This window comes from Erythranthe guttata, chromosome 11 (assembly GCF_056151865.1).
Source record: "Erythranthe guttata isolate IM_541 chromosome 11, IM_541, whole genome shotgun sequence".
NCBI lineage: Eukaryota > Viridiplantae > Streptophyta > Magnoliopsida > Lamiales > Phrymaceae > Erythranthe > Erythranthe guttata.
The window spans coordinates 3,007,142-3,034,820 of NC_142543.1; the positions used below are offsets into that span (position 1 = coordinate 3,007,142).

The following is a 27,679-nucleotide window of genomic DNA, read 5'->3' on the forward strand; positions in this document are numbered from 1 at the left end:
CATATTTTGTTTCGATAATCTAAACAAACTTTGTTCGAGCTCGTCTTATGAGAATAAAAATATGTGGAGAAAAAAAAATCAAGTTTCGTTACCACTTGTCGTTATGATTAAAATTCGTAGGAGCTCGATTTGGCTGATAAGCAAGGCAGAGCTTGATTAGGCTAACCATGATCCACAAGCTGCACTTCGTTGCATAATAGTTACAAGGATAACATGTCATAATCAATCAAAGTTTATAATAGGTGCAATTGAAAAGGTCAGCTAAACTCTGTCACACTTCAATTAAATGTTAATATATGTGTAATTTTGAAACTAAAAAATGAAGATGTCCAAGCTACAGCCAACCCATGATTGACAACAAGTGGTTATGATGATAAATTAATGAGGTAAACAAATGTCTTTAAAATATTATATTGGCAAATGGGAATATTTTTAGTTTTGTTTAGCAATGATCAAGAGTTGTCTTTTGGCCAGAAATTAAAAAATAATTTATTATCTGTCAATGGACTTTCTAGACAGATGATAGATAAACTTCACTAAATAATGAGAACCTAATAAGTGGATTTGTTACAAGAATTCCAAATGAGAAAGGTTACTTTGTCAATTTTGCTAATACTATTTTGACTTTGAACTTAATTTTGACAATTTTCTAGTTTGATCTTGGTAAAACCAAAACATAGAAATTGCGGTTCTTTTATGTTAGCTTTCTAATCCAACTTGAATCAGTTAAATTGAATGTCGATAATAAACTTACGCGTGAACGAGTTACGTTTTGAATTCTACAAAACTCAAAACATAAAAAATGAAGGCATTCAATCTTAGTGATTCACGCAATATCTTTCTAAACCGACATTCAATCTTAGTGATTCAAGCTAGATTACAAAACTAATTCAAGGAATTACGAATCCAGCACTTTGAGTTTTACGAAATTCAGACTAGAAAATGATCAAAACTGCGTTTGAAAGTCCAAACAGTATTATTTTATCTGAACCGACATTTTTCATATCCCAGTTCGTCAAAATAGGAGAGCAGACCATAACCCAATAAACGTGCAAGTCGAAATTCAATGTATCGTTTTACTTCACTAGTTCGTGTACCCAATCCACTCAAATTGGTTAGCTGGCATGAAAATGGTGTACCATATCTTTGTATGGTTTGTAATGCCAGAAGAAGATAAGTAGTTTGGGTATATCTTAGTGCAAGTTTCATTTAAAATAATAATGAATTTGAAGCCACAATAATAATAATAAATAAAATAGAAAAAAGAAAGGCATAAAACATAAGACCACATTGTCCACAAAAAATGGTGAGGAAGCACAAATTAAGTATCAAAGCCAATTCTGTATTTGCAAAAAGATGTCTATAAAATCAGAACACCCATCCAAAGAACCACCCAAAAATACATAATTTACTCACATGGAATCATAATAACAGTTTTTTTTCAATAACCGGAAAACGCAAAAGAGAGACCGAATCTATCACTTTTGAAACACCAAACTTTCGTCATAACCAAGAACCCACAACTTCAAATACCGTATAGTAGAGCACAATCGCTGCAAAGTGAAGTCAAAACAAAGCCCTAGGTTAATGGCCGGAAAATCTTATTACGATTCAAATTAAATACCATGAAAGCGAAACAACTTACCAAACACTTAAAGACCTTGTTCAACAAGATAGTCACCAATCTTCTCGACAACCATGTTGCACTGACCTCCAGTCATTGGCTCATTGTAGATGCCAAAGATCAAGGCCAAATTCGTCTTTTTTATCGTAACACCACCAGTTCCCTATACCAAAAATATATATTCATTTTAAAAAAATAAGTTAACATAAGTTTTCATATAACTAATTGACAAACACACCATTATCTTGATTCTTGCCCTTTGCTACTAGAAGCCATTAGCAAAACTAATACAGAATTAATAAGAAATTAAGTAAATTAGAAAGAGATTAGATCGAAATACCATCTTCCCTCTAATGACTGCTCCAGGTTCACCTTGAATCACCATGTACTTGGCTCCCCCAATGTACAATCCAGTCGGAGCTAACGAGCCGGGAGTATCAAAGTCAGTCATGATACCTGTTACCTCCTCGGGCTTCAACTGCACCAGCATTGAATTCATACGTAAACAGGACAATAAAATCAATCAAATAGTACATTATTGAAATTAGGGAGCAATTACACGAAAAGATCATCTACGACTTTTTAATTATTTATTTTAAAAGGTTTGTTTTTATTCAAACATTTTTTATTTTTTTATTCATTTTATTTTAGCAGATATTTTATGTGCATCAAAGAATAAACTGATAACCCTAATCAAAGAATTTAAGAGAGGAATATGATCTAATATCAAGCAATAAACGGCTTTTCGACCCTACCAAACGCATATAAACAAAATCAAAAACTTCTAATTTATCAAACAACGAATATAACCGATCAAAACAACAGAAAAGAAAAATCAACCAATAGCTGGATCCAACTACAACGAATACTAAGAACTTAAAAACCAAAATACAACAAAAATCGAAACCATCAGCTACAAACTAAACGGATCTCACAAGTCAAATCAAGTTCAAAACGGCACAAAATCAAGGTAAACTAAATATTCATCAACCAGATCGGGAAAATTCAAACAGCAACGAATATACCCAAGCAAAAGCAACTAAAAAAAATTCAAATTACAGTTGGATCTAACAACTCCGAGCACTAAATCAAACCACAGAATCAATCAAATCGAATAAATCTATCTCCAATCAGATCAATCTCAATTCTCAAACGGAGTAAAATCAAGTTGAAAGGCAAGCATCCGTCAATCAATCAGATCCGCAAATTCAATCGATTTAAAAAAAAAAGTAGGAAGAGAGAAAAAAATAAAACCTGAGGGAAGGCGGCGCTCTGAGCCCAAACGCTGCCGTCGTGGCCGAGGATGGCGGAGGAGGTGAGGTGGTTGCCGTCGACTTCGGCCATCAAGTGGTCGTCTATGTACGATTGCCACGACATCGTTTCGTTATTGGTGGAAGAGAGAGAAAGAGAGAAGAGAGAGAGAGAGAGAAGAAAAGGAATCGAAAAAACGCGAAGTGCTGGGTGTGTAGAATGAGAGAGAGGAATGGTGCGGTGGACTGATTATGTACTGCAATCATCACATTTTATGCTTGCGGTCCAAGAGCATCTTTCTGTGTGAAAAGTCTATTTTGCCCCTCTAATAATGTACTCGTTTATTCCCCTAATTAACATATCAAATGAATTGGCACTTTATGGGTATACACAACTAATACAAGGAAATAAAGAAAAGGAAAATAAAGAAATAAAAGGTCAAAATTACAAATAATCTTAATTCCACTTTGCACCCTATAAATATGGTATTTTGGCAATTTGCACTTTTTTGAAAAAAATTGATTGCACTATGCACTCCTAAATACAATAAATCATTCACAGTTACACTTTGTGAAAGAAAAAAGAAAAACAGAAAAGAAATAAAAGGTCAAAATTACAATTATTGATACAGAGATAAAACATAAAACCATAAATTGGAATGGTTTACTTCTGTGAGTTCATCAAATTGTGTATTCGAATTATATTAATTAGGGTAAATTACAAACACCCCCCTGAGGTATGGTCAAATTACAAAAACACCCCTCTTGTTTGGATAATTACAACCACCCCCTCAGTTCTTCAAATTTAGTGGAATCTTCGAGTTTATATGAAATATTATCACTTTTGTACCCGTTTTATACCATTCGAATTCTACATTATGAAGTAAGATGATCATAATATGTGATTTTTAGCTTGTGTATATCAGTTTGTAGTGCATCAGAAACTGTATTTTTACACAAAACGAATACAAACTAGAGCACATTACACGGAATCTAGATGATTATATTGAATTTGGCACAATAAGGGTGGAGGTGTAAGAAAAAATCATAGTTGAGGGGGGTATATGTAATTATCCAAACAAGAGGGGTTTTTTTGTAATTTGACCATACCTCAGGGGGTTTTTTGTAATTTACCCTATTAATTATTGAAACAAATATATTAATAAGTGAAAAAAGGGAAAATAATACAAATGCCAGGGAGAAATGGAAAGGAAAAAAGAAGAAAAGCAAAAGAAAGAGGGAGAAAGCTAAAGGAAGAAAGTTGCTCGATAAAAAAGACGTAGAAACAATGACATTAGTTAGGAAAAATGATTAAAAAGTTTATACAGTGCATTTATATGGTTGGCTGCACGTTTCTTCATTATCGAAGAAAAAAAAAATAACTAGCAGGAGAAGTAGAACAGGAAATAAAAGGGGTAAAAACCAATATCACCAATTTTTTGTTGAGAACTTTGTTTTGTTTCCAATTATTTGTTATTTTAGAATTTAATAAAATATTAATTGTACTTTTTTGCTTTTTGAATTTTCGCTTATTACTCTCGGTTAATGGAGATAATATATATATATAGACACACACAATTAATGAACTTGATATTTTAGTTATTTGATGTATTTAACTATTTTCCTATAATCCAATAATATATTATTTTTTTCTACCCAACAATATAAAAATTTAACACTAACACATAAATTTTAGGATACGCCCCTCGAATTTAACATTAGTAGCATATATTAGCCCATTACACTGGGCCAGGAAAGTAATTGCCATATTGTGTCATCATTATATAAAAGCCCATTATTAGGGGTTACGCTTTTTGTGCGGGTCGGAACTTCTCAGATAAGATTTTTCTTTATTTTAGAGCGATTATAATTACGGTTGCCGTTCACCGGGGTTTCGGTCGCCGGCTCCCTTGTCACCAGGTCACCAACTTTCTTGACCTTTTAGCATTGGACAGAAGTTAGCCACATACATGGTCTTACGACTTTGCGTAGACCTGTATTTGTTATAAACAATCGCACTTATAATTATATACATTCACTACATTAATCAAATTGAAGTTGATTTGAAGTTTTGGAATAAAATTTCACTAGGTTAATCAAATTGTCACATATGAGCAAATGACAAATGTACCTTAGCACTTCAAGAATGTCCTAATTAGTGGATCGGAGTAGGAAAATACTGCGTCTAATGATTCGAGTTCGATTTTTTTCTTCAAAGACTTAGATCAAAGCTAGTTGCACAGAGACCAGCCCAATAATATTCATATCTTTTGCGTGGCTCATGTACGAGAACATAATTTATCTGGTGCATACATATGATTTAACTTTTAATTGCAACATAACATTATATTGAATTAGAGTGTGACATAGAAATAGAATAAAGTGAAAATGTGAAAAAAAAAAAATAATGTATGATAAATTAAAAAAATGGTAAAAAAAAAAATAATAACTCTTCATTCCCCTTTAATTTCTCTGAATTTCCAAAAATACATACAAGTACAAAGGCATGGATTAAGGAAGTTAAACGGACGATAATTGAAGGCAAATTATGGACGGTGCCGAGAAGATCGTGCCTTTTTTCCCTACTTCAAATACTCCTCCAATAACTAACTTCTTTTTGAAATATTCCCTGCTTCAAATACCCCACATTCAACAAACTTTTATCATTCAAATCTTGTTTTGTTTGTCTGTGTTTTTGTTTTTGTGTGTGTGTGTGTGTGAATTTGCAGAAGAAAGAAGAAAAAAAAATGTCGTGGCAAACATACGTCGATGACCATTTGATGTGTGACATCGATGGTCAGGCCGGCCTCCGCCTCGCCGCCGCCGCAATCCTCGGACACGACGGCGCTGTTTGGGCTCAGAGCTCCACCTTCCCTCAGGTTCATCCTCATTCTTTTTGTATCTATATGTATATATATAATGCCTGTTATGTGTTCGACGAATTGTCCCATACGTATATCTATGCATTTACATTACCTCTCTGCATGCATTTTTAATCCCCAACAAGAAAAATGATTTTGTGTTTAATTTATTTTCTTAACTAAAACTAATCTGTAATTTTTTTTTTTTTTTTAATTATTTATTTTTAATTTGCAGTTCAAGCCGGAGGAGATCAACGGCATACTGACTGATTTCAACGAGCCGGGGCATCTTGCCCCGACTGGTTTGTTCCTTGGAGGGGCAAAGTATATGGTGATCCAAGGGGAGCCCGGTGCTGTTATTCGTGGCAAGAAGGTAAATAAATTTTGCAAAAAAATAAAATATCCCGTAATTCGGATTTAAATTTTCCAGCATTGCATCCGATATACAAAACTTCAACTCGGGAAAACTATAATTCTTTGAATCTTGCCTTGTTGGATCGACGCATATTGGAGATATTAATATTAAATGATACATTTCACTAACAACTTAAGCTTTTGTTGAGATGGTCATTCAACAGGCAGACTTGATTTTATGCCGCACTCCAATCTTGTTATGAATTGTCGAATTTCTCAAATACTTCAAATTTAATATCTCACGTGCTCTTTTTTTTTTTAATGAATTATTTGATAAGTCGAAGTTTTTTTTTTTTTTTTTCTTATGGATGCTGGAAACTGCAGGAAATTCCATATCATGATTAAAATTACGCACAATTAGCTTTATGCCCGTTTTTATACTAATTTACAGCGAAAAAAACATCGAATATTTAACGTGTTTTATATCCATTTTTTTAAGAACGATTGACATAGTGAAGAAATTCCAACATTTTTACAAGTACAGGAAAATCCATATATTTAAATGTTTACAACTACACATAATAAGCTATCTTCTTGTTCGCAACATTTTTAAAAGGTAAATTTCAACATTGTTTTCCTTTTTATTATTATTTTTGCAGGGGTCCGGAGGAATAACTATTAAGAAAACGGGCCAATCACTAGTTTTCGGTCTCTACGAGGAGCCTGTGACACCTGGACAGTGCAACATGGTTGTTGAGAGGTTGGCCGATTATCTCCTCGATCAAGGCATGTAGAGCTTTCAAGGAATTAAATGCTTTTCCGATCGAGACCGAGTACTAGATTTTCCTTTTTTTTTTTTCCCACATTTTTTATGTGCATTTGATGCTCGTGTGCGTTCTTTTTTGAGGTATAAGAGTTAGTTTGGGAGGACAATAAGTGAGCAGTCGTGGCTATTTCGACACGGTTCATTTTTTAATTCGAATGTATTTCTTGTTTTCTGTTTAAACAAAATACAGTTAGTGTGGTTTTGATAAAGGCCTCAACATTTTGTAGCAATTTATGTATTGCTCATTGTTTTTAGAGGCCACAGATGTACGACTTCTATCTTGGCAGCCAAACGAGGCCTTAGTTTTTATGTATGTTTTTTTTCCGTTCGTATTATCATTTTCCCACTCGTTGTTGCAAAAGATTTTATTTTTACGGTCCCGTTCGAGGGCTGAAGATCGTATGCGATCGCACCAACTTCCTGCATTGAATTTGAAGTCCCTTTTGTTGATCAAAAGTTGCATAAATATCTATACATTAAATAAATTGAACAACCTTTACCCAACCACCCTTCTTATTTTCATACTACTTTTTTTTTGCCTTTATGAACATACTATTAAGAGGGTTTTCGGCTAAGCTTATAAAGTGTTAAAAATAACTTATAAGCTCTTTCAAAATGTTACGTAGTTTAAAAAGAAAAATTCTTAAAATGTACATCTATCTCATCCTTTTATCTTAAAATAGCTTATAAGCTAATTATAAGACTTAACAACTTAGTAGCTCTTAAAACAACTTATTAGACGTAAAAACTTATCAGTTGTTTAAAATAAGTTTAACCTAACGGTCGCTGCTGAAGTTTACTTCTACATCGCAAATTGTACCTATTGAGAAGTGTTTGGCAAAAATACACACACACAATTTAACTAATCTCACCTAGCACACATTACTTGTTTTTTTTTTTTTTTTTTTTTAATCTGAATACCCTTAAATTAATTTTCACAGTAATTGTTACACCTTGTGGAATTTGAATTATTTGATTCAGCTATAATTTGGCATGAATTTTCCAGTGATAATATATATATATATATATATTAGTAGGAGTGGTGAAGAAGACAGCCTCGTTAGTTTGTCTGGTCCCTCTCTTTTCTGTGTTTGATACAAAACAACGGTCTCTGGTCTTTCAGCATTGTTGGCAGTGGACAAGTTCACTACTGTACACAATTCATATTGGATTTTATATAACGGTACAAAAAAAAAAAAAAAAAAAAATAATAATAATAATAATTTATTTTTTATAATATTAAAAAAATTATTATATTAATTATGGTATTATTTATCGTAGTTGGTTGTAAAGATTCTACCGATTGTGTTTATAATTTCAAAATTAATTACACTAGTGAATTGATTAGGCCCAAGTGTTCATATACCTTGTTCATATATGCAAGTTGATCATATAATGCTATCATTTCACATTAATATATATTTGATATAGGAATAAAATTTAATATTGGAGATTCGATATATTATAAGTAAGAAATATTTCATTTTTGGTGTCCCTTTTAGCAAAACTTACTTTTAAAATATCGGAAAAATATATAAATGTACTTTTTTAAAATTTGAGGCTCGTAAAAAATAAACTTTGTTTTTCAGAATATAAATTGTTTCCAATAATAAGTGATACTAATTTTATTTCACTTGTTTCGGTTTTGTTTCTAAGTTTTTCCAATAACTTGCAAATGTTGCTTAGGGTTTCTTTGGATTGGCTTTAATGAAGTTAAATCGTGTGTATCACTTATTTTTCATAATATTTTTTACTCATTACAGTTCTTTAGTAACGAAGCCCGATATAAACCCGAAACTCGAAAAAATACGTGAGCCGAACTTGGGCTTATACTAATGAAGTCAGTTGGCATATGATCATGACTTTATAGTAACGATACTTGATGGTATATGAGTTTGAGTCGACCCAAACTCGGCTCACATGTCCCGATATCAGCCCTACTTGTACCATGTCAACTTTAGGTAAGAGAATATTAGTTTTCTTTTTAATTTACAAAATTATTTTTTAATTTGAAATAGTCCAAGAAATAAATTTAGAACGGTTAATCTATGATAATAAAAAAAAAATATTAATAATAATAGAAATTTGGGGTGGACAAATTAAATAATTGTATGGTACAAGTATTCTATGAATGCAACAACCATAATGCTTTGATTGAGAGAAGAAAAATAATGTTGCATGATTTTGCTGACCCACCATTGTTCTTTTTAAGGTCACATTGTTTATTACAGCAGCTTCTTACCTTTACTAGCTCAGCTTTTCATAATTTAATTTTAATTTTATTTTTATTGGATGAGACAAAATAATTGGATTAATAAAAATATTAAACAATTTAAAATAGGTGTGATGAGAAAATTTTCTATTGATATATTTTATTGTGAGTCAACTAACTGGTAATCATGCCAACAACTCTCTTGTGATGATTAATTGTAAAAGCTTTTGAAAATTGATTATAAGTTTTTTTTTCCTGCTTTTATTAAAATAATTTAATAAGTAACTTTTAAGTTATAATTCGAAAATATGGTTGTAGTTGGTTCTCCAATTTTAAAACACTTACGCCTCATTTGGTTATTGCAGTGATTGAGGCATATTGACTAAATAGTAGAATTTAGTAACATGTTTGGTTGACAAGATTTAAATCAATTTAAATCCGCGATATAAGTTGGAGCCGTAACTAATTGATACCATTCAATGTAATTGACAGATGAAATAAGTAATTATTTCAAACGTGGCTCACGATCACTAATTTTTATTTTTACAAAATCTTTTCAAACACCACCTAAACTTTGATAATCGAGAGAGTTTCCGAAATTTTAATATTTTGTATTTGTATGGAAATTGCGATGTACAAATAAAATAATCAATTATATTTTTTTATGATGAAGGAACCCGCAACCAAGCATATAGATGCATTGGATAACCTATACTCTCGTATAATAATTTTAATAATATAATATAACTTTTGCTTTATTAATGCAAAGCTTGTAACTTGTAAGTTCTTAATGAAATAAGAGAAAGCAAATTAAAGGAAACAATGTGAATGCACACCTTTGTTCTTGTTGTTCGGACAAAATCCTTCAAAAGTTAATTCCTAGGAATCATATATACGTTCTTCTTTCGATTTTTATAAGGTTTTTGGTACATTATTCTATTCATTTAAACAACTACATCCTCATCTTATTATTTTACAAATTTTAAAATAATTATCGTTTAAGGTTTCGACACTAAATGCGTATTGGTTGTTAGAAGCAAAAAGTGATAAGATTGGATTGCCATTTAACATTTTTTTTTAATTATTAATTAATTCACTTGTAAAAGTTAAAGGTAAATTACGTAAAATTACGATTTTTTTCTTCATGTTTGGGTAATTACATCCACCCCTTTAATAAATAATCTTCTTATACTTTTATCTTTGCGGTGTTAAATTTAGTGCAATCTTTTAGATTGTGTGGAATATTTTCCAGTTTACACTCATTTAATTACTCCATCCGAGCTCCATGCTTTGAAACGAGATGATCATAAAACGTGTCTCTTGGCTTGTACATATCAGATTGTGGTGCATCACAAACTGCATTTTTGCACAAAACGAGTATAAACTATAGAACATTATATTCCACAAAATCTAGAAATTTTGTATAATTTAACACCATGAGGATGGACGTGTAAAAAAATCCATAATTGAGAGGGATGATTGTAATTACCCAAACACAATGAATGTTTTTTTTTAATAATTTGACCTTACCTCAATGGGGTGACCGTAATTTGCTAAAGAATCAATGTTTTATTGAATTTAGGAGCACAAACACAAATATAAAAATAAGTTAACTAATACAATATTAAAATTGTAAAGTGAAAGATAATATACATTAAAATTCTTTTTTAATCAACAATTAATTTGAAATACAACATAAATCCTACCTAAATATTCGAGTGAGTGTGTACATGGATGATAAGAGGAAATACCAAACAATTCTTTAAACAATTTCCTAATTTTATATGGGAGAAATTGGATCAAATCTGTGTATGTATTCAATGGCGCCGTTTTGTAGCAGCCACCTGTAATTGTTAATCTAATGACAGCCTAGAATTTTCCTTATTTAATATTTGTTTTTTTGAGTAATAATAAATATTTTTTTAAAGTATATACTATATTGAAATATGAAGAGGATAATTAAGGGTTCAAATAATAATGAAAAATCCAGCTGGAAATAACATGGTGACAATCATAGTCTAGCTGTATTGGGGAACCTCAGGTGGACCTTATTTTCTCGCCAATATCTCATCAAATTATCGCCATTTTGTCGTCACAATAAGATGAATAAAATAGAATCAAAATAATGAAAATACAAGACATGTTGCATGTCATCAATTTAGCATTTAAAAATAAAACAAAATCAAATTATATATTTGTTACCGTTTTTTCTACATTATTTTTTTCTGTTTTTCTCCAAAAATATTTTCATAACATCCTAATCACTATATATATATATATATATATATATATATATATATATATATATATATATATATATATATATATATATATATATATATATATATATATATTATGTAAATTATTTTTTTGAAAAAAGAGATAAAAAATAATTGTCATAGGGCCACAAATAATTCTCACATGTGTCCACATCGTCATTGCATTGTCCGTCTCAAGAAAAAAGATATTTGGGCAACCCTAAAAAACTATAATGGTATTTCCGTAATTATTTATTTTTAATATTTTTTCTCTATTAATTTCTAACTATAATTTTTAACAATTATCAAAATTAAAACTAACCTTTGAAGAATATTACCTTATTGATACTTATGTAATTATTTAAAAAAAAACTAATGTTATATAAAATATGAATAATACTATATTATTAAATTTTACTATATTAGTATATTAGTGTACTATATTTTCTTATTATGTATTAAAATTGATTATTTTTTCACTATTTAAATAATATCCCGTGCATCACACCCCCGAGGTATGCTAAAATAAATTTAAGATGCTAGTATTCATAATTCAAAACAACAATATTATTTTCCAATATTGATAGTTTTCTTATGTTTTTTAATTAAAAAAATATTCAGTAAAAATAGAAATATTATTTAGGGGTAAATTAAACCTACACCCCCGAGGTATGCTAAAATAAATTTAAGATCCCTATATTATCGGTAATTACAATCACCCCCGAAACATTGTTATGAACCCTAACAGAATAGTGCATTGGATAAGTTATTCCGTTAGAATTCTAACGGACTAGTAGTTTCAGGTAGTGGTAGAGTCAACATAGAGATAAGGGTGACATGACTCTTCTAAAATTTCTCAAATCTTTATTATTTCATATATGATTTACAAATTTTCATATATGGTAACAGTAAAAGCCCCTCGAGAAACATAATAGTGCATATCGTTCATCAGGACATGAAATCTTGGCTCCGGTAATTATTTTAGGGGTGCGACTGTAATTATCAATACGATATGGACCTTAAAGTTATTTTTAGCATGTCTTCGGGCGTGTATATATAATTTACCCTATTATTTAATGTTTTTAAATTGGAGGGTGTATTCTGTAATTTCACCTAACATCGAGGTGGTAGATGTAGTTCATCCTATTTCAATTCAAGGAATACATCCGATAAATCCAAGGGTATCATATCGTGGCGATATATTGACGAGAAGGATAAATTGAACTTCCTTGCCAACAAAAAAAGAGAAAAACATATTCATATAGTTTTCACAACAGAGAATACAAAACAAACAAGAAACAGTTCTCAGTTGAGCCGACACTCAATTTTCAGATTTCTTCTTCTTCCCAAATCACAATTCTAAATCAAGAAACAAAATTTATTATTCATAGCGTAAAATGGATCCGTGCCCGTTTGTTCGTTTGATCGTCGAATCATTAGCCCTGAAACTCCCCGCCGCCGCCGCCAAGCCCGCCGCCGGTTCAGGGATCCACCCTTCCACCACCCCATGCTACGCCAAGCTCAAGATAAAGAACTTCCCTTCACAAACAGCCCTCCTCCCACTCTGCATCGCCGGCGGCGACCCACCGGAATCATCCCCCTCCTCCGCCACGTTCCACCTCGACCCCGACGCCCTCCGCCGCATCTCCTCCAAACCCGCCACCACCATCAAACTCTCCGTCTTCACCGGCCGCATGGGCCGGACTTGCGGCGTCTCGAGCGGGAAGCTTCTCGGCTCGGTTCAGGTTTGCGTGAATCTAGGCAATCTCCAGACGAGGGGGTGCGTTTATCAAAACGGTTGGGTGAAACTTGACGGCGGCGCCGCTGGCACCGAGCCGGCGGCGAGGTTGCACTTGACCGTCCGGTCTGAACCGGATCCCCGGTTCGTGTTCCAGTTCGGGGGCGAACCGGAGTGCAGTCCGGTGGTTTTCCAGATTCAGGGGAATATAAGGCAGCCGGTTTTCAGCTGCAAGTTCAACGCCGACAGGAGTAATAGGTCCCGGTAAGTAAATCCATCTATCATGCACCTCATGCGGCGCATTTTTATCTAATGATTTCTCATCATGTGCTAACGTACGCCACGGGTGGTGGAGTTTTTGGTCCAATAGCCACTAATTACCCTTCATTGGTTTATTTATTTTTATAAATTTATTATTAAAAAAAAAAGCGTTAATTTCATAGTTTGGTTTAATTTCATTTTTACCCCTGTGACAAAATTAAAGAAAATTAATAATAAAAACAGGTATATTATGGTGTAATAAAACAACTTGTGCATGATCTTTGACTTTATATAATGCATGCAAATTGCTTGTAGTAGTGAGCAAACAGGCACACAGAACATGTGAGTGGTCACATGATTTTTGAGTAATAAAATAAATTAGAAAAGATTAAAATAAATAATTAGTATTCACTATAATTCTGATTAATTGGTGTTAAAAGGGATTAATCTGTGTTTATAATATTGTTAATCAAGGTTGCTTCACGGGTATCTAATAAATCTACTGTCGGAATCTTGTTTGATTTGGTCAAACAGACAATTATTAAGCCATTAATAGTGATTAATTAGTTAAACTAATAAACTGTCAAGGATTCCCTTTTCCATGTGCAAAGATTTGCTATGCATTCTTTAAACATGCACCTTTCTTGTTCATGACTTCATGCATTAATTGACCTAAATTTTGATTAAATTAATAAATTAAATTAAATTTAAATTAAAATCCGCAGGTCGCTTCCTTCCGATTTCAACACCAGCAACCGGGTGTGGGCGAGAACATTCTCCGGTGAGAGAGACAACAACCGAGTAGGAAGAGAGAGAAAGGGTTGGATGTTTATAGTCTACGATCTATCCGGCTCCGCGGTTGCCGCAGCGTCGATGGTCACGCCTTTCGTCCCATCACCAGGATCGGACCGCGTTTCGCGGTCCAATCCTGGTGCATGGCTCATCCTGTGCCCCAACGGCGTATCCATCAGCAGCTGGAAGCCGTGGGGCCGGCTCGAGGCGTGGAGGGAGCGCGGGCCCACCGACGGGCTCAGGTACAAATTCGAGCTCATTACCGACGCGGGCCTCACGAGTGGGGCCCCCATTGCGGAGGGGACCGTCAGTGTGAAGAAGGGTGGGGAGTTTAGCATTGATAATTCGAGGAGTGATTCGGCTTTGAGTTTCTTGTTGAAGAATCGAGGGTTTGTGATGGGTTCGAGCGTGGAGGGGGAGGGTAAAGTGAGTAAGCCAGTTGTTCAAGTCGGGGTGCAGCACGTGACTTGCATGGCCGATGCGGCTCTGTTTGTGGCTCTGGCGGCGGCGGTTGATCTTAGTATGGACGCTTGTCGGTTGTTTTCGAGGAAGCTTAGGAAGGAGTTTAGCCACGATGAACAAGAATCGATCAACTGAGGGCCGGTCCCTCGTATGATATATATAGCGGCAACCAGACGAGACCTGAGAATTATTTTTTTGTGAGAAAAGTTGTTTTGGATAAATTGTTCTTCTTGCAGTGAAAACCATTGGCTTGAGGAGCCTTGATTTGAGCTTGGGAGATGCCCTTTAATCTCCTTGTTTCTTGCCTCTTGATTTTATTTAATTATTTAATTATTTAATTATTTTTTTTTATTTTTTTTGGCTGAGTTATTACAAATGTTGTCTTTGATGAGAGTGTGTGTGGTAGCTACAAAGATTTTGATGTACTGAATTGATAGCTTAATGCTGATTTCTTCATGTGAAGTTTCCACTCTTGTAATTAGACATGTTATTTTTAGTTCATTCTTTCTATTCTTTGGTGAGAGCTGATTTTGTGATCACTCGATAATCAATAATTAATTAATTACATAAGTTTTTTTTTTTTTTTTTTTTTATTTGGCTACTTTAATTTGTTCTTGTTCGAATTGCAAAACAACCTCTCGTGTTGATCGATTTGTTAAAGACTTAGAGTAACCACATCATGTGATCGAAAGTCAGAGAGATGTAGCCTCATTGGAGTTCACCGTGTCCTAAAACCCGCGGGCATTCGAACGCACGATTTCTTATATGACATGATGACTTTAATATATATAATTATTTCAGTTGAATGATCATCATCTAAAAACTTATATTAAATATTTCACCTCCCTAACAATTTAAACTTTTACGCGAGTTGATCATTCAATTCAAACACGTGATTTGAAAGGTTAGTGACCGTGCTCGTTTGCACGCGGTCAAGTTTCTATCAACAACTATTTCTTTTAGACAGCCGGAGAAGATCTTCGAGGAAGATGTTTTTTGTCGGAATAAGGGTTTGATAGATGATTGCTGAGAGCTCAAATACACCCAGCTATAGGGTTTCCAAAGGCAGTCTCGTACATGATTCCCTTCCTTCGAAAATGAAGACGTCTCCCGCAAGTCTCGGGATCTTCTTGATACGATTCTAAATCTTTACAAAACCGTATTTAGAGTTACTCGGTTGAGGTGGGCTTCGGACCAGGCCTCGATCTCCTGGTGATCGGTTCGGCTCGTAAGATTCGGCCCACTTATGCCATATCTACCCCATCTTTGTTATTTTTATTTGAAGGCATTATATTCGTACCAATTTTTAACTAGTCAAACATAGATAATGGATCATGTGACAATAAACTTCAAAACGTAAAGAATATATGAATGGCTCTCGTCTAGTTGTGTTCAGGCTCATGCGGCCCATGGCCCAACTCACCCAACCTGATTGGATTACGTATATTTGCTACATGGGCGGGCCAACCTTTGGCGCATGACAGAGTGTCTGAAGTAGGGGTGTAAACAAGCCGAACTCGAGCTCGCATCTATTTTGACGAGCTCGAGCTCTACGAGTATTATTTTGTTTGAGCTCGAGCTTGAGTCTAAGCCATTTTATTTAATTTTTTTATTAATATTATTAGAAATTCATTATCATAAATTATAATAAAAAATGACATGTAATTTATTTTTTAATTATTTATATGAATTTATTATTTATTTAATAATAATTATATTTAAAATAAAAATAAATTAAAATTAAAAAAAGCTGCGAGATCACGAACAACTTAAAATAAGCTCGGGCTCGACTCGTCAGCAAGTTCGCGCTTTAAATGCGTTAATTTTTACATATAAAAAGCAAACATACAAGAATTTTGGTATAAAAAATGTGAACAAAATACACGGGATTGAATAGTTCTTTCACAGTGAATATAAACAAAATACCATTCGCTCCTTTTTGTTTTCTTCTTTGCCCATAAACTTTGAAGTATTAAAAAATTATATATATATATATATATGATATATCCTAGAAACGCACAAAAAGAAACAAAAGCATATTCGAGCACGTGCAGTTTCTCGACGTTGGACGATTTCTATTGATTAGCGGTGCGGTCGCCTTATCCCAATTAATATATGGATAACCAAACTAGTCTTTGTTTTGGTGTGTCACCACTGTATTATTATTGAACATCTAACTATTAATTAATTAACAATCATAATAATTACGAAGTCAGTATAGTATCAGGGGGCTATGGCCCCCAACATAAGATTTTCTTTTAATACATTCGACTCCTCGAACTTAAATTCCTGACTCCGCAAGTTGATGATAATGACGACTAGCAAAGGAGATGATTGGTAAACTTATTAAGAAATTCATAATTATTTAACCATTGCACAAGTTAACATCAAATGGCATTTAATTATAATCAATGTATTGATAAAACAATGACACATAACGCATAGAGACATCAATTATTTTTTTTATTTTTCTAGGGAAACTTATTAAGAAGTTCATAGTTATTTTTTATAATAATTAATAAAGACCATATTCAGATTAGGTCAATTTAGTTTTTAATGAATCGCCATCACCATAGATAATGAAAATCATTAGAATAATAATAATCATTGCGTATCTTACAAGTGATCCCACTTAAATTTACATAAGCATACATTATAAAATTACATGCTTACCCCTCAGATCCCACTCATAATCATTTCTATATTATACAAATTTCTCAAAGAAAAAAGAAAAAAAAAACATAAATAATAATAAATAAATAAAAGTAACGGATAAAGCAATAATTCAAGCATCGGTGCGGTCGGAGAAATCGGAGGCGAGCCTGGTAGCAATGGCGGAGTGGTACATGAGATCGTGAAACGACGCCGCTTCGTTCGTCATCCTCCGCATCTGCCTTGCTTTCTTCTCCGTGAACGAGCCCGGGCTGAACCGGATTTTCGCCGCCTTCGGATCTTCGTCCGCCGCCGCCGACGGCGGCGGCGGCTTGCTCTTCCTGTCGTCGTCCGGGCTGATGTAGTCCGGATCGGAAGAGAATCCGAAGAGTGGGGACCACCAATTCGGAGATGAATTCCTTTTGCCGTAGTCGGCTCTGCGGCCGTCGGAGGCGGTGGTGCGGCTGGCTCGCACCACCGCGGGCGGCCGAAAAGTTAACATGCCGGCGGACGCCATTTTTTCTGGATGGTTGTAATAATTAAAACGGATATATATATATGTATGTGGTTTTGCGTAGTAGTCGGAGAAGTGTGTTTATTTGTGTGTAGTGTGTGAAATTAAAGAGGAAAAGGATTCGCCGGAGTGGGAGGAGGAGAAATCGAATATTCGATGGAGTGATTGTGTGTGTTCTGTGTGTGTGTGTGTGTGTGTTTGGGTTTAAGGCTTTTTAATGAGGTAGAAGTAGAATAGTGGGTTACATTCCAATTATTATATTAATTTATATTTTAGGCCAAAATTATAAACCACCCCTGAGATAAAATAAAATTACGAAAACACCCCTCTGATTTGCATAATTACAAGCACCCCTCAACTATGTATTATCTTACGAAAAAATCCGCAGGTTGATAAATATAGGGGCGTTCATTCGGTAAAATTATACATAAATTGCAGTACGTTAAAATTTCATACTGTTTAGCATTTGGTTTGACAAAATAACCTAATTACCAATATTTTATTAAAAATATTTATTTATTTATTTATTTATTTATTTTTTAATTAATTTTAGTTTAAATACTAATATTGCATATATAAAATAAAATAAACTGAATATCACAATCAACATGTATGAATTTTCATTCGATTCGATCGGTTTACTGACCGGATGAACACTTCTAGGTAATTGGAAGGGTATATGTGTAAAATAATACATAATCGATGGGTGGTTTTAATTATACAAACAAGAGGGGCTTATATTTTATAAAAATGGAAAAATGAAAATGGTGAACAGTCGTCACGTGGGCTACAACATTTTGACTGCATATATGGGAGACTGGAAGATGGCTTGGCCGGTTCAAATTTCGTTTTTCTTTTTGAGGAAAATATATATATATATATATATATATATATATATATATATATATATATATATATATATATATATATATATATATATATTGACACTTTGTACCTTAAATTTTTTTTTATAGCACTTTGCACCCTCGAAAGACAATGATCAGGCATAATATACCTCGAATGAATTTTTAAAGATCATGAAAGTAATATAATATTTGTAGTCCTATTTTATGGGATGGTCAAATTAATTTTTTTTTGTTTATCTATCATTTCAAAAGTACAAAGTGCAAAAATAAATCAACATATTCGTTTTCTTTTTACAAAAAAAAAAGAACAAAAAATATTCTTAAGCTATTTAGTATCAAATTATTTGAAAATTATATTTTCTTTTAAAGACTTCTACCAAATATTTTCCTAATTATTAAACAAAAAATATCGGTCAGAATAATTTTTTTGTAAGAAAATATTTCTTTTCATTAATTCATTGTGATTTTTGTTTTTTCACATTTTGTAAGCTCGAAATTATAGTGGGAGTGAAAGAAAATAATAATTTAATTTCTGATTTTGCACCATTGAAATAAAGAAAACCAATAAAAAAAAAAAGAAATTACCCTTATTAAGTTTTAAATATTTATTTTCAGTGCGTTGTGAATGATTTATTATGACTCGCAAAGTGCCAAAATTCCACATTTTAAGGGTGCATAATGGAATTATGCCATGTTCTATGTGGAAGATTGAAGAAAAAAATTCAAAGAATTGCACTTTTGCTTATGAGTCTTTTACGCGTAAAATATATTTCTACCTCTTTTAAAAGTGTGAGCAATGCTCGAGGGGAAAATGATGTTTTACCGAATTATTTATATTGGGTGATTGTTAACAGTAAATTTGAACATAATCAAACACAATCGTGTATAGGGGTGAGCAAAAAAACCGAAAAACCGAAAAACCGAACCGAAAACTGAAAAAACTGAGTCGATATGTACCGTCCCGACTTAAAACCGCATACACGGTAAATTTTTTTTGAAAAACCGAAAATATCGGTTTGTGTATGGAGAATTTAAAAATCACCGAACCGATTTCCCGAACCGAACCGATTTATACAAAATGATGTATTTTTGATATATATTATAAATACTTACCCTAGCGTGCCTCTATCTTTCGAGCGCCTCCATGTGACATCGTTTTCTATTAATTAATTTTGGTTGTGACGTGTTTTTTATTAGTTAATTTTCGGTTGTTATTTGTTAATTTTCTCAAAATATAATGAAAGTCCAAATATATGGGTTTTATGCCGAACCGGTTCGAACAAATAGACGAAATCGAAACCGAAAATAAACCGAATTGATACCGAAACCGTTAACCGAAAACCGAAAAACCGATTCACACCGAACCAAAAAAAACCGACATATTCGGTTTTTAAAATATGAGAAACCGATATTATCGGTACGTGTTTGGTTTATTGGAAAAACCGAGCCGTACCGACCCGTGCACACCCCTAATCGTGTATATATATGTTTAGCATATGACTATTTAATATTATCTACAGTTAACAAATACTCGTTGTAAATAAGTAGAAATTTATAATTTTGAGTGAAGTTACGAATACTCGTTTATTTCTAAAAGTTAGAATGTCTGTAACTGTCATAAAAATTATCTTCAAGTAGCTAATTTATAAGTTGATGTATTTGCAAAAGAAATTGATCTTCACAACTTATTTAGATATATAAATTGGACTTGGATAATATTAATAAGGATATAAATGACCAATACAACTTTAAGTTAAAAAGAGGAATTTCCATGGTTGCTTCCTAAATTAGAATTAAAACAACTTATTTTAAGAGAAACAAGATTAAAAGTTGCATTATCAAACATTCAAAAATAGGTATCTTATAATATAGTGGCAAATAATAGATATGTTAAAGAAACTAAAATAATAATAATTTACTTTTTATAGCTACATCAAACATCCTTAAATCAATTACAAAAGTAAAAATATTTTTTAATTAAATAATACATTTGCATAATTAATTATTGTGCTGATTAAGTACTAACTACGATTAACACCCATATTGCCAGATATGCTGCAGCTGCCCACAGTCAATCACAGCCCAGCCAAAAGTTCTTCTCGAATTATCTCCGATCTGAAAAACACAGAAAATCTCCATTTTTTTCCGGCGAGATCTCGTTGGATTTTCCGGCATGGCATTGATCCAATGGGGCATCGTTTCTCTCCTCCTAATCCTCGCGATCGAGACCACTTCGTCGTCTCCGTCAGTGATCAAAATGGTGCCGGATAAGGGGACTCCAGTTGCCGCCGATGGAGACTCCGGCCGCCGGAGGGGACCCGACTTGTACTGCGAGGGCTGGAGGTTCACGGTGGAGACGAACGACGCCGGCAGCTGGACTCAGGTCCCGGAGAAGTGTGTGGATTTCGTGAAGGAGTACCTGGCCGGCGATTGGTACCGGTTGGAGTCGGAGGCCGTCGCCGACAGCGCGGTGGCGTTCGCCAAGACGGCGGTGGGAGTTTCCGGCAACGGAAAGAATGCCTGGGTTTTTGACATTGACGAGACGCTGCTTTCCAATGTTCCGTACTACGCCGACCATGGATTCGGGTAATTAAACTCCCCAATTTTTTGTTTTTATAATTGCTGTAGATATTTTGATTTAATTTTGTTTGCCTGATTAATTAGGAATTAATTAGGAATTAACTGTGTGTAAAGTGTATGCATATGTTCTCTAATATCACTCCAATAAATTAGCTCTCTAACATTGGTTTATTCGAGAATTTGTGTGTTCGACCTTATGCTGTCAAACAATAAGTTAACTCGAATCACCTCAAATAATTCCGGAACCTGCAATAAATATTCAAGAACCGAAATAATCCTTCAATAATCTTCTTCAATTGGTAGAAACGGGGCGTAGAAAAAAAAAACGCACGTTAGGGCGCCAGAGCTTGGTTCAGGCGAAAACCCTCCGATGCTTAAGTCAGTCCACGTCATAGAGAAAAATATGGAGAGAATGTAAGCAAAATATTCTTACTTGTAATTGGATTTTCAAACACTTTATATCTTGGCTAATCGTATCTTGGCAACCAAATAGTACTCGTAAAACGTGTTCATTATTTTCAAAAACAGATTTATATCTTTTTATAAACGACTCACCATAAGGTTGCTAAGAACAAGGCCTGCCAACTAAATATCAATCGAAGTGTGTTTCGAAGATTCTTGTTTAAGATTTTCTTACTATCCAAGAATCAGGCTCCATGTTCATAAATGAAAGGGAATATTTGTGCGTGCACGATAAGGAATTGCTATATCAGGCTCTTGACCTGAAATTTGCATTTACGGAATCTGAAGGAATTAGTTGCTAATAAAATGCTGGAAACGGATAATTCGGTGCTGTTCAAGTACCCTTACACTGGTGGGATTTTAGAACCACTGCTCCTAGTATTATAATTATGGAGGTGACTATCCTTAGGCTTCGTTTGGTTGCCAAGATAAAATTAAATAATCTGATGAAACCCAATTATATTAATGGACCTTGGAAGATCCAATAAACAAACGTGCCTAAAAGGGAAGATAAGACATGATAACATAATATTTGCGGGTCAACCAGACAAGTTATTGGGGATACAAACATCAAACAAAGTCCCATTATTTAGTTAATCATGGCCAATCTCCCCAACCAAACAAGGCCTTAAAGTAGTTTTTGTTTGATTTTATTTGTTTAAATTGCTTGTAAGTTGTAATGAATATCTTCACTGAGTGAAACTCATTCTGAACAATGGTCAGCTGGAATATGAGGCTGTTGGCGTTGGATTAACTCTTGCTTGGACCTTACGTCGTATATTTTTTTTGTCAAGACATCTATATACCTAATATTGGATAAATAATTTAATAACTAGCTCAACATACAAAAACTATCCTTGAAGTTTGGTCGATTTCTTGGAGAAAAAAATTCTAGTTGAGTTTGTAAATTACAAATACCTTCTCGATATTTGTTTCAATAATAGAAATTGTACCTACTCGAGGGGGAGTGTTGTAAAAGAAAAACAATTCCTCCTTAAGGCATTTGTAATTTTGAAAATTTGCTGAAGTTGTATTAATAAATGCCCAACTATATGAACCTTTTCCTTGATTTCAACCAATGCTTTTTAGCTTTTTCCATGCATGCAACTCACGTGTTCTTCTGGATACAGATCAGAGGTTTTTGATGAACTTTCTTTCGATAGTTGGGTCGACTTAGCTGTGGGTCCTGCTTTATCAGCCAGCTTGAGATTGTACAATGAGTTGCAGGATCTTGGATTCACAGTATTTTTATTGACTGGTCGGAGCGAATTTCAAAGGAATGTTACAGAAATTAACCTCCGTTTCGCTGGATTCAACAACTGGGAAAGACTTATCTTGAGGTAAATGAGCTATAGTAACTGTTTTGGATTATCGCGTTCCATGTGGGCTTACATTCGTACTAAATATCCCTTATGCTCTGATTGGATCACGGATTTTAAAACGAGGAAAATGAAAATGCAAAAGAGCATAAAATCCCAAGTATGTTTTGGTTCCTACGAAAAACCTGGTGAAAATAATTTTGTGGAAATTAACATTCTTTGGTTTTCTTGTGTTTTGTTGTTAAAATATATATTCACTTTTTATCCCAACAAATTACTTAAACTTGCAATTTACCCGAATTAAATTTGGCATTTTCAGTATTTTGCTCACTATTTTCTTTAATCCAAAATTATTTATTACGACAATAAATCGACAAAGATGAACTACTTAATGACTAAGATTTTATGTGTATGAAATAGGGGAGATGGTGATCAAGGTAAGCTTGCTTCAGTCTATAAATCCGAGAAGAGAAAGGAGATAGAAGACGAAGGGTACATAATTCGGGGGAATTCTGGCGATCAATGGAGTGATTTGACGGGATTTGCTGTGGCGGAACGATCTTTCAAACTGCCTAACCCCTTGTATTACATTGCTTAGAGGAGGGTAATTGTTATTCGTTGATCATTCGGTGCAAATATTTTTCGGTTTTTTTTTTTTTTTTTTCAGTAGCATTTTCATGACTCAGCATTTAGCAGGCTCTACAACGTTGAGGTCATGAAGTACTTGTTGGTGTAAACTTTGTACGCAACTAAAAGGTCGAAAAGTGCTATGTGTTGGCAAATGCCAAAACATTAATTATGAGATGTCTTATTAATTTGATAGTTGAAGACATAAAAAGAAAACAAAAAAACAAAAGCACCAGCACCATAAATTAAATTCAAAGCAGAACATCTTGGTCACCTACACCCTCATCTTTTGAATCAGAACCATCTTCGGCTTTGTTTGTTCCGGTGTCTATATCAATCACCCACTTTCCTTCCACTTCCTAGAGAGCGCCATTCTTAATTTGCTAATACAAGAAAAATTTAGAGAGAAATTCATTAATTGTGAGAAAAACTTAATAGGCCAACCAACATGATTTCACAATTTGAAACTTGTAAATTAATCTCCTCTTTTTATTGTTTAGTTTATACAATATCAAGTTATTCCCTTTTATCGCATAAAATAATTAGACGAACATGATTAGTTGAATTAGATAAGATAACTCTTAGCATATTTAGGAAGAGTGGTGATCATTTGTCACAAATTTTCGCTCTGATATACCGAACCTACGAGATGTATTATGTTTAAAAGTTTGTTTGGTTGATTTATAAATAAAATTGTAATCCTTTTTATAGTACTCCACCTCCTTAGTTAATGGTGAGATTGCTTTTAATACTACGGCTGATAATGACTGTATATCATATATTTTCTGAAAAAGTAACTCTATATCATATTTTAATTACATTCTAAAAAGTAGAAAATAAGTATGATCAATAAATTTTTAGGAATGTTTTAGAGCAACTTCAGTGGAAAGGTGTCGAAATGGATCATCAAATGGTCATTTGATACTTGTTATATTATTTTGATATCACTTTAAAAATAATTTACTCTAATCATAATCATCAAATATATTTTTAAATGTCACGTATCAATTCATGTTAAGTTGATTGAACGGTTAAATTTTTGATACATCAGTTCCGATTTTCATTTTTGCACTGAAGAATAGTAGTTTTTTTTATCATTTTTGCACTGGAGAATAGTAATTATCACTTTGATACATCAACTAGAGAATGATCTTTGAGTTTCTTGTATCAAAATAGTAGTTTTATCACTTGATACTTCAGTTGATTTCAGTATTATGATAACAAATATGAAATTCAACTTGCGGAAAGAAATTTTATTTTTATCCAAAATTAAAAAAAAAAAAATTATAACAAGAACCTCAAAATTTCAAAGATATAACTTTTGTAAATGGATAGTGGGAAACAAGATTAAGAGCATATAATAAGGCCTTTTAGCTAATCATATGAAAATATTCAACTAATTAACCGACAAATCTTAGATCCTAGCACGTGTAATGTAATCTATGGTTTATCACCATTTTTCAATGCACTAGCTTTTATCTTTTTCATCAAACAGAAGCTTCCACTTAAATCACATCCCACATTATATTACTGCAAAAATTCATCCTTAAAATACATTTAACTACTCAACACAACTAGTATGAATTGTCAAGTCTGAGAAGGGTGTAAATCATACAGATCGAAATTAGTCATTTTCGAAAAAAATCAATTTTTTTGCGGAAGTGAAAAAATAGTTTCAATTTCGTTCCAAAAAAGAAATCGAAATCAGAATTTCGAAAATTAGAATGTAAAAACTTGTTCCAAGATTGGAAAATTTCGGGTCCAAAACTGCGTACTTCGTAAATTTCCAATTTTTGGTTACCTAAAATATAAGATATATAACAATATCTGTATTTTAAGTGTAACATATAGAAAAAAAATGGAATTTGAAATCGAATCGGATATCAGAATCTCATATATATTTCAATTTCGATCCAAATAATTTCTATTGAAATCGAAACTCGGAATTGCAAAATTCGGATTGAATAATATTCTTCCAAAATCGGAAAATTTTGAATCGAAATCAGCAGAAATCGAAAATTCCGTTCCAATTTCCACCACTACGTCCGACACACAAAAAATCATACAAAATAGCCACATACTAATACCTGGTTGAATATAATCAAAGGTAATCCTAACACATCATGTTACTTGAATTATCGGGTCTGGGAAGGGGCGTAAATCAGACGGACCAGAATCAACTCTTTCGGAAAAACACTATTTTTTTCTGGAAGTGAAAAAACTAGTTTCAATTTCGTTTCACAAAAGAAATTGAAATCGGAATGTAAAAAACTTGTTCCAAAATTGAAAATTTTCGGATCAAAATTTACAGAATCCGATTTTTTTTTTTTTTGGTTACCTAAAATATACGATACATAATGATATTGGTATTCTAAGTGCAATTTAAAAAAAAAAAAAATCGAACTTTTCGGATTACCTTCGAAACTTAAATAATTTCGTAAAAATCAGAACTCGGAATTTCGGAATTCGGATTGAAAGAATCAAAATCATGAATTGGAGTTAATAATGAAAAGACAGCCAAAACAAATAAAACCCGTGCCTCGTAAGAAAACACTGGTCATAAATAAAGACTAGTCCCTCTCCCCACCCACCCCCATTAAGTAGGATTATGGAGGTGGACTTACGGCGGCTTCCGCCCCCACCACCATTGTCCCACAAACAAAAGGCTTCATCATTCTCAGGCAGCTCAGTCCGCCGCCTGGAACCGCCGCGCAGTCCGGCTGAGGCCTCTGCATCTCCCTCCCGGGAATACAATTGAACGAGAAATCAAACCCTCCTCCGACGGCCAACCTGTCGCAACCGTGGCTCAGCCCGGAGAAAAAATTCCCAGACACCGTCAAATTCACCAAGCTCCGCAACGAACAGACCAAATCCGGCAACACGCCGGAGAGCATATTCCGGCCGAAATTCAGAACCTCGATACCGCTCAAGCAAGATAAAGAATCCGGCAAATGACCCGTTAGAGAATTCGAGCTCACGTCGAGAACCTGCAACCCGGCCCACATTCCGACGCCGTCGGGTATGCAGCCGGTGAGCTGGTTGTTCAAGAACAGGATCTCCTTTATACCCATGTAGCTCAAGCTGAAAGGGATCGCCCCGGTGAATCTGTTGTTGGCCAGATTCACCACCGACGCCGGCGAATTCCCGAGATTCTCGGGGATCTCGCCGTCGAACAGATTGTTGTTGAGGAAGATCGCGTCGAGGTTCCTGTTGAAAAGCTCGTCGGGGATTTCGCCGGTGTACGAGTTGTATCTGAGGTCCAGGTACCGGAGATTCGGGATGGAGAGAATCTGCGACGGAAATTGGCCGGCGAAGTTGTTGTTGCTGAGGTCTAGTTCGGTTAGCGACGAGAGGTACTTCAGCGACGACGGAATTTCGTCGCTGAATCTGTTGCTGTTGAGGTGGAGGAGCGACAAATCTGTGAGGAGGGAGAGTTCTTTCACCAGGGTTCCTTTCAAATTCGCGTGGTTCAGATCTATGGCGGCAACAATTTTGCCGGTGGGGTTTCCGGTGTAGTCCAGAGAATCCGAACAGAATATTCCTTTGTAAGAACAAACGTTCGACCCGACCCATGAGTTCAAGATTCCTAACGGGTCGTCTGAGATAGCAGATTTCCATGCCTGGAGAGCTGTGTACGCTTTGGTGAGCTTTGAAGCAGTGTTCGGAGGGTTCATTCCTCCACCAATCCACACACTTCCGCCACCGCCGCCGCCAACTTGAATGGCGCCGCCGCCGCCGCCTCCACCAACAAAGAATGCAGCTTCTGTGGCAATTATTATTGCAGGGAGGAGAAATGCGAGGAGCCAGCTACTCTCCATGTTCTTCTGTAATGATTTGTCAAGCCTTTTTCGGTTATTTCATATGTATTTATTTTTTGATAAATTACGAAAATATCCCTCATGTTTGAGTAATTACAATCACCCATCAACTGTGAATCTTCTTACACGTTCATTTTTATGGTGTCAAATTCAACATAATTTTCTACATTATGTGGAATGTTCTCTAGTTTGTACTCGTTTAG

The 27,679-nt window shown here is 34.1% G+C and overlaps 6 protein-coding genes across 6 annotated transcripts; 3 read left to right on the plus strand and 3 right to left on the minus strand.

Moving 5' to 3' along the window:
• Positions 1 to 1,321: 1,321 nt before the first annotated feature.
• LOC105965481 (profilin) lies at positions 1,322 to 3,180 on the minus strand. The gene is made up of 4 exons (XM_012990028.2): positions 2,879 to 3,180; positions 1,965 to 2,102; positions 1,646 to 1,787; positions 1,322 to 1,553 (listed from the first exon to the last, which is right to left on the minus strand). Exons 1-3 carry the CDS (start codon positions 2,999 to 3,001, stop codon positions 1,653 to 1,655), a joined length of 396 nt encoding a protein of 131 aa, XP_012845482.1. The 5' UTR covers positions 3,002 to 3,180; the 3' UTR covers positions 1,322 to 1,553; positions 1,646 to 1,652.
• A 1,979-nt stretch (positions 3,181 to 5,159) lies between these two features.
• LOC105965422 (profilin-3) lies at positions 5,160 to 7,243 on the plus strand. Its single transcript, XM_012989963.2, has 3 exons — positions 5,160 to 5,753; positions 5,971 to 6,108; positions 6,749 to 7,243. Exons 1-3 carry the CDS (start codon positions 5,622 to 5,624, stop codon positions 6,881 to 6,883), a joined length of 405 nt encoding a protein of 134 aa, XP_012845417.2. The 5' UTR covers positions 5,160 to 5,621; the 3' UTR covers positions 6,884 to 7,243.
• Positions 7,244 to 12,660: 5,417 nt separating this feature from the next.
• On the plus strand, positions 12,661 to 15,139 carry LOC105965536 (DUF1005 family protein (DUF1005)). Its single transcript, XM_012990094.2, has 2 exons — positions 12,661 to 13,387; positions 14,110 to 15,139. The coding sequence occupies exons 1-2, from the start codon at positions 12,783 to 12,785 to the stop codon at positions 14,771 to 14,773; spliced, it is 1,269 nt and encodes a 422-aa protein (XP_012845548.2). The 5' UTR covers positions 12,661 to 12,782; the 3' UTR covers positions 14,774 to 15,139.
• Positions 15,140 to 17,211: 2,072 nt separating this feature from the next.
• On the minus strand, positions 17,212 to 18,030 carry LOC105965444 (uncharacterized). The gene has a single exon (XM_012989981.2). It carries the CDS (start codon positions 17,805 to 17,807, stop codon positions 17,424 to 17,426), a length of 384 nt encoding a protein of 127 aa, XP_012845435.2. The 5' UTR covers positions 17,808 to 18,030; the 3' UTR covers positions 17,212 to 17,423.
• Positions 18,031 to 20,677: 2,647 nt separating this feature from the next.
• On the plus strand, positions 20,678 to 23,830 carry LOC105965531 (acid phosphatase 1). The gene is made up of 3 exons (XM_012990089.2): positions 20,678 to 21,256; positions 22,843 to 23,052; positions 23,452 to 23,830. Exons 1-3 carry the CDS (start codon positions 20,844 to 20,846, stop codon positions 23,627 to 23,629), a joined length of 801 nt encoding a protein of 266 aa, XP_012845543.2. The 5' UTR covers positions 20,678 to 20,843; the 3' UTR covers positions 23,630 to 23,830.
• A 2,232-nt stretch (positions 23,831 to 26,062) lies between these two features.
• Positions 26,063 to 27,491, minus strand: LOC105965551 (uncharacterized). Its single transcript, XM_012990113.2, has one exon. The coding sequence runs from the start codon at positions 27,474 to 27,476 to the stop codon at positions 26,265 to 26,267; it is 1,212 nt and encodes a 403-aa protein (XP_012845567.2). The 5' UTR covers positions 27,477 to 27,491; the 3' UTR covers positions 26,063 to 26,264.
• Between the last annotated feature and the right edge of the window lie 188 nt (positions 27,492 to 27,679).

Excerpts from the sequence above, each read along its gene's own strand:
- LOC105965422 (XM_012989963.2), top strand. The coding sequence starts at position 5,622 with ATGTCGTGGCAAACATACGTCGATGACCATTTGATGTGTGACATCGAT. Across the intron at positions 5,754-5,970 it reads AGAGCTCCACCTTCCCTCAG|TTCAAGCCGGAGGAGATCAA; the intron begins GTTCATCCTCAT and ends TTTAATTTGCAG. Across the intron at positions 6,109-6,748 it reads CTGTTATTCGTGGCAAGAAG|GGGTCCGGAGGAATAACTAT; the intron begins GTAAATAAATTT and ends TTATTTTTGCAG.
- LOC105965444 (XM_012989981.2), bottom strand. The coding sequence starts at position 17,807 with ATGGCGTCCGCCGGCATGTTAACTTTTCGGCCGCCCGCGGTGGTGCGA.
- LOC105965551 (XM_012990113.2), bottom strand. The coding sequence starts at position 27,476 with ATGGAGAGTAGCTGGCTCCTCGCATTTCTCCTCCCTGCAATAATAATT.
- LOC105965481 (XM_012990028.2), bottom strand. The coding sequence starts at position 3,001 with ATGTCGTGGCAATCGTACATAGACGACCACTTGATGGCCGAAGTCGAC. Across the intron at positions 2,103-2,878 it reads AGAGCGCCGCCTTCCCTCAG|TTGAAGCCCGAGGAGGTAAC; the intron begins GTTTTATTTTTT and ends ATGCTGGTGCAG. Across the intron at positions 1,788-1,964 it reads CAGTCATTAGAGGGAAGATG|GGAACTGGTGGTGTTACGAT; the intron begins GTATTTCGATCT and ends TTTTTGGTATAG.
- LOC105965531 (XM_012990089.2), top strand. The coding sequence starts at position 20,844 with ATGGCATTGATCCAATGGGGCATCGTTTCTCTCCTCCTAATCCTCGCG. Across the intron at positions 21,257-22,842 it reads TACGCCGACCATGGATTCGG|ATCAGAGGTTTTTGATGAAC; the intron begins GTAATTAAACTC and ends TTCTGGATACAG. Across the intron at positions 23,053-23,451 it reads TGGGAAAGACTTATCTTGAG|GGGAGATGGTGATCAAGGTA; the intron begins GTAAATGAGCTA and ends TGTATGAAATAG.
- LOC105965536 (XM_012990094.2), top strand. The coding sequence starts at position 12,783 with ATGGATCCGTGCCCGTTTGTTCGTTTGATCGTCGAATCATTAGCCCTG. Across the intron at positions 13,388-14,109 it reads GACAGGAGTAATAGGTCCCG|GTCGCTTCCTTCCGATTTCA; the intron begins GTAAGTAAATCC and ends TAAAATCCGCAG.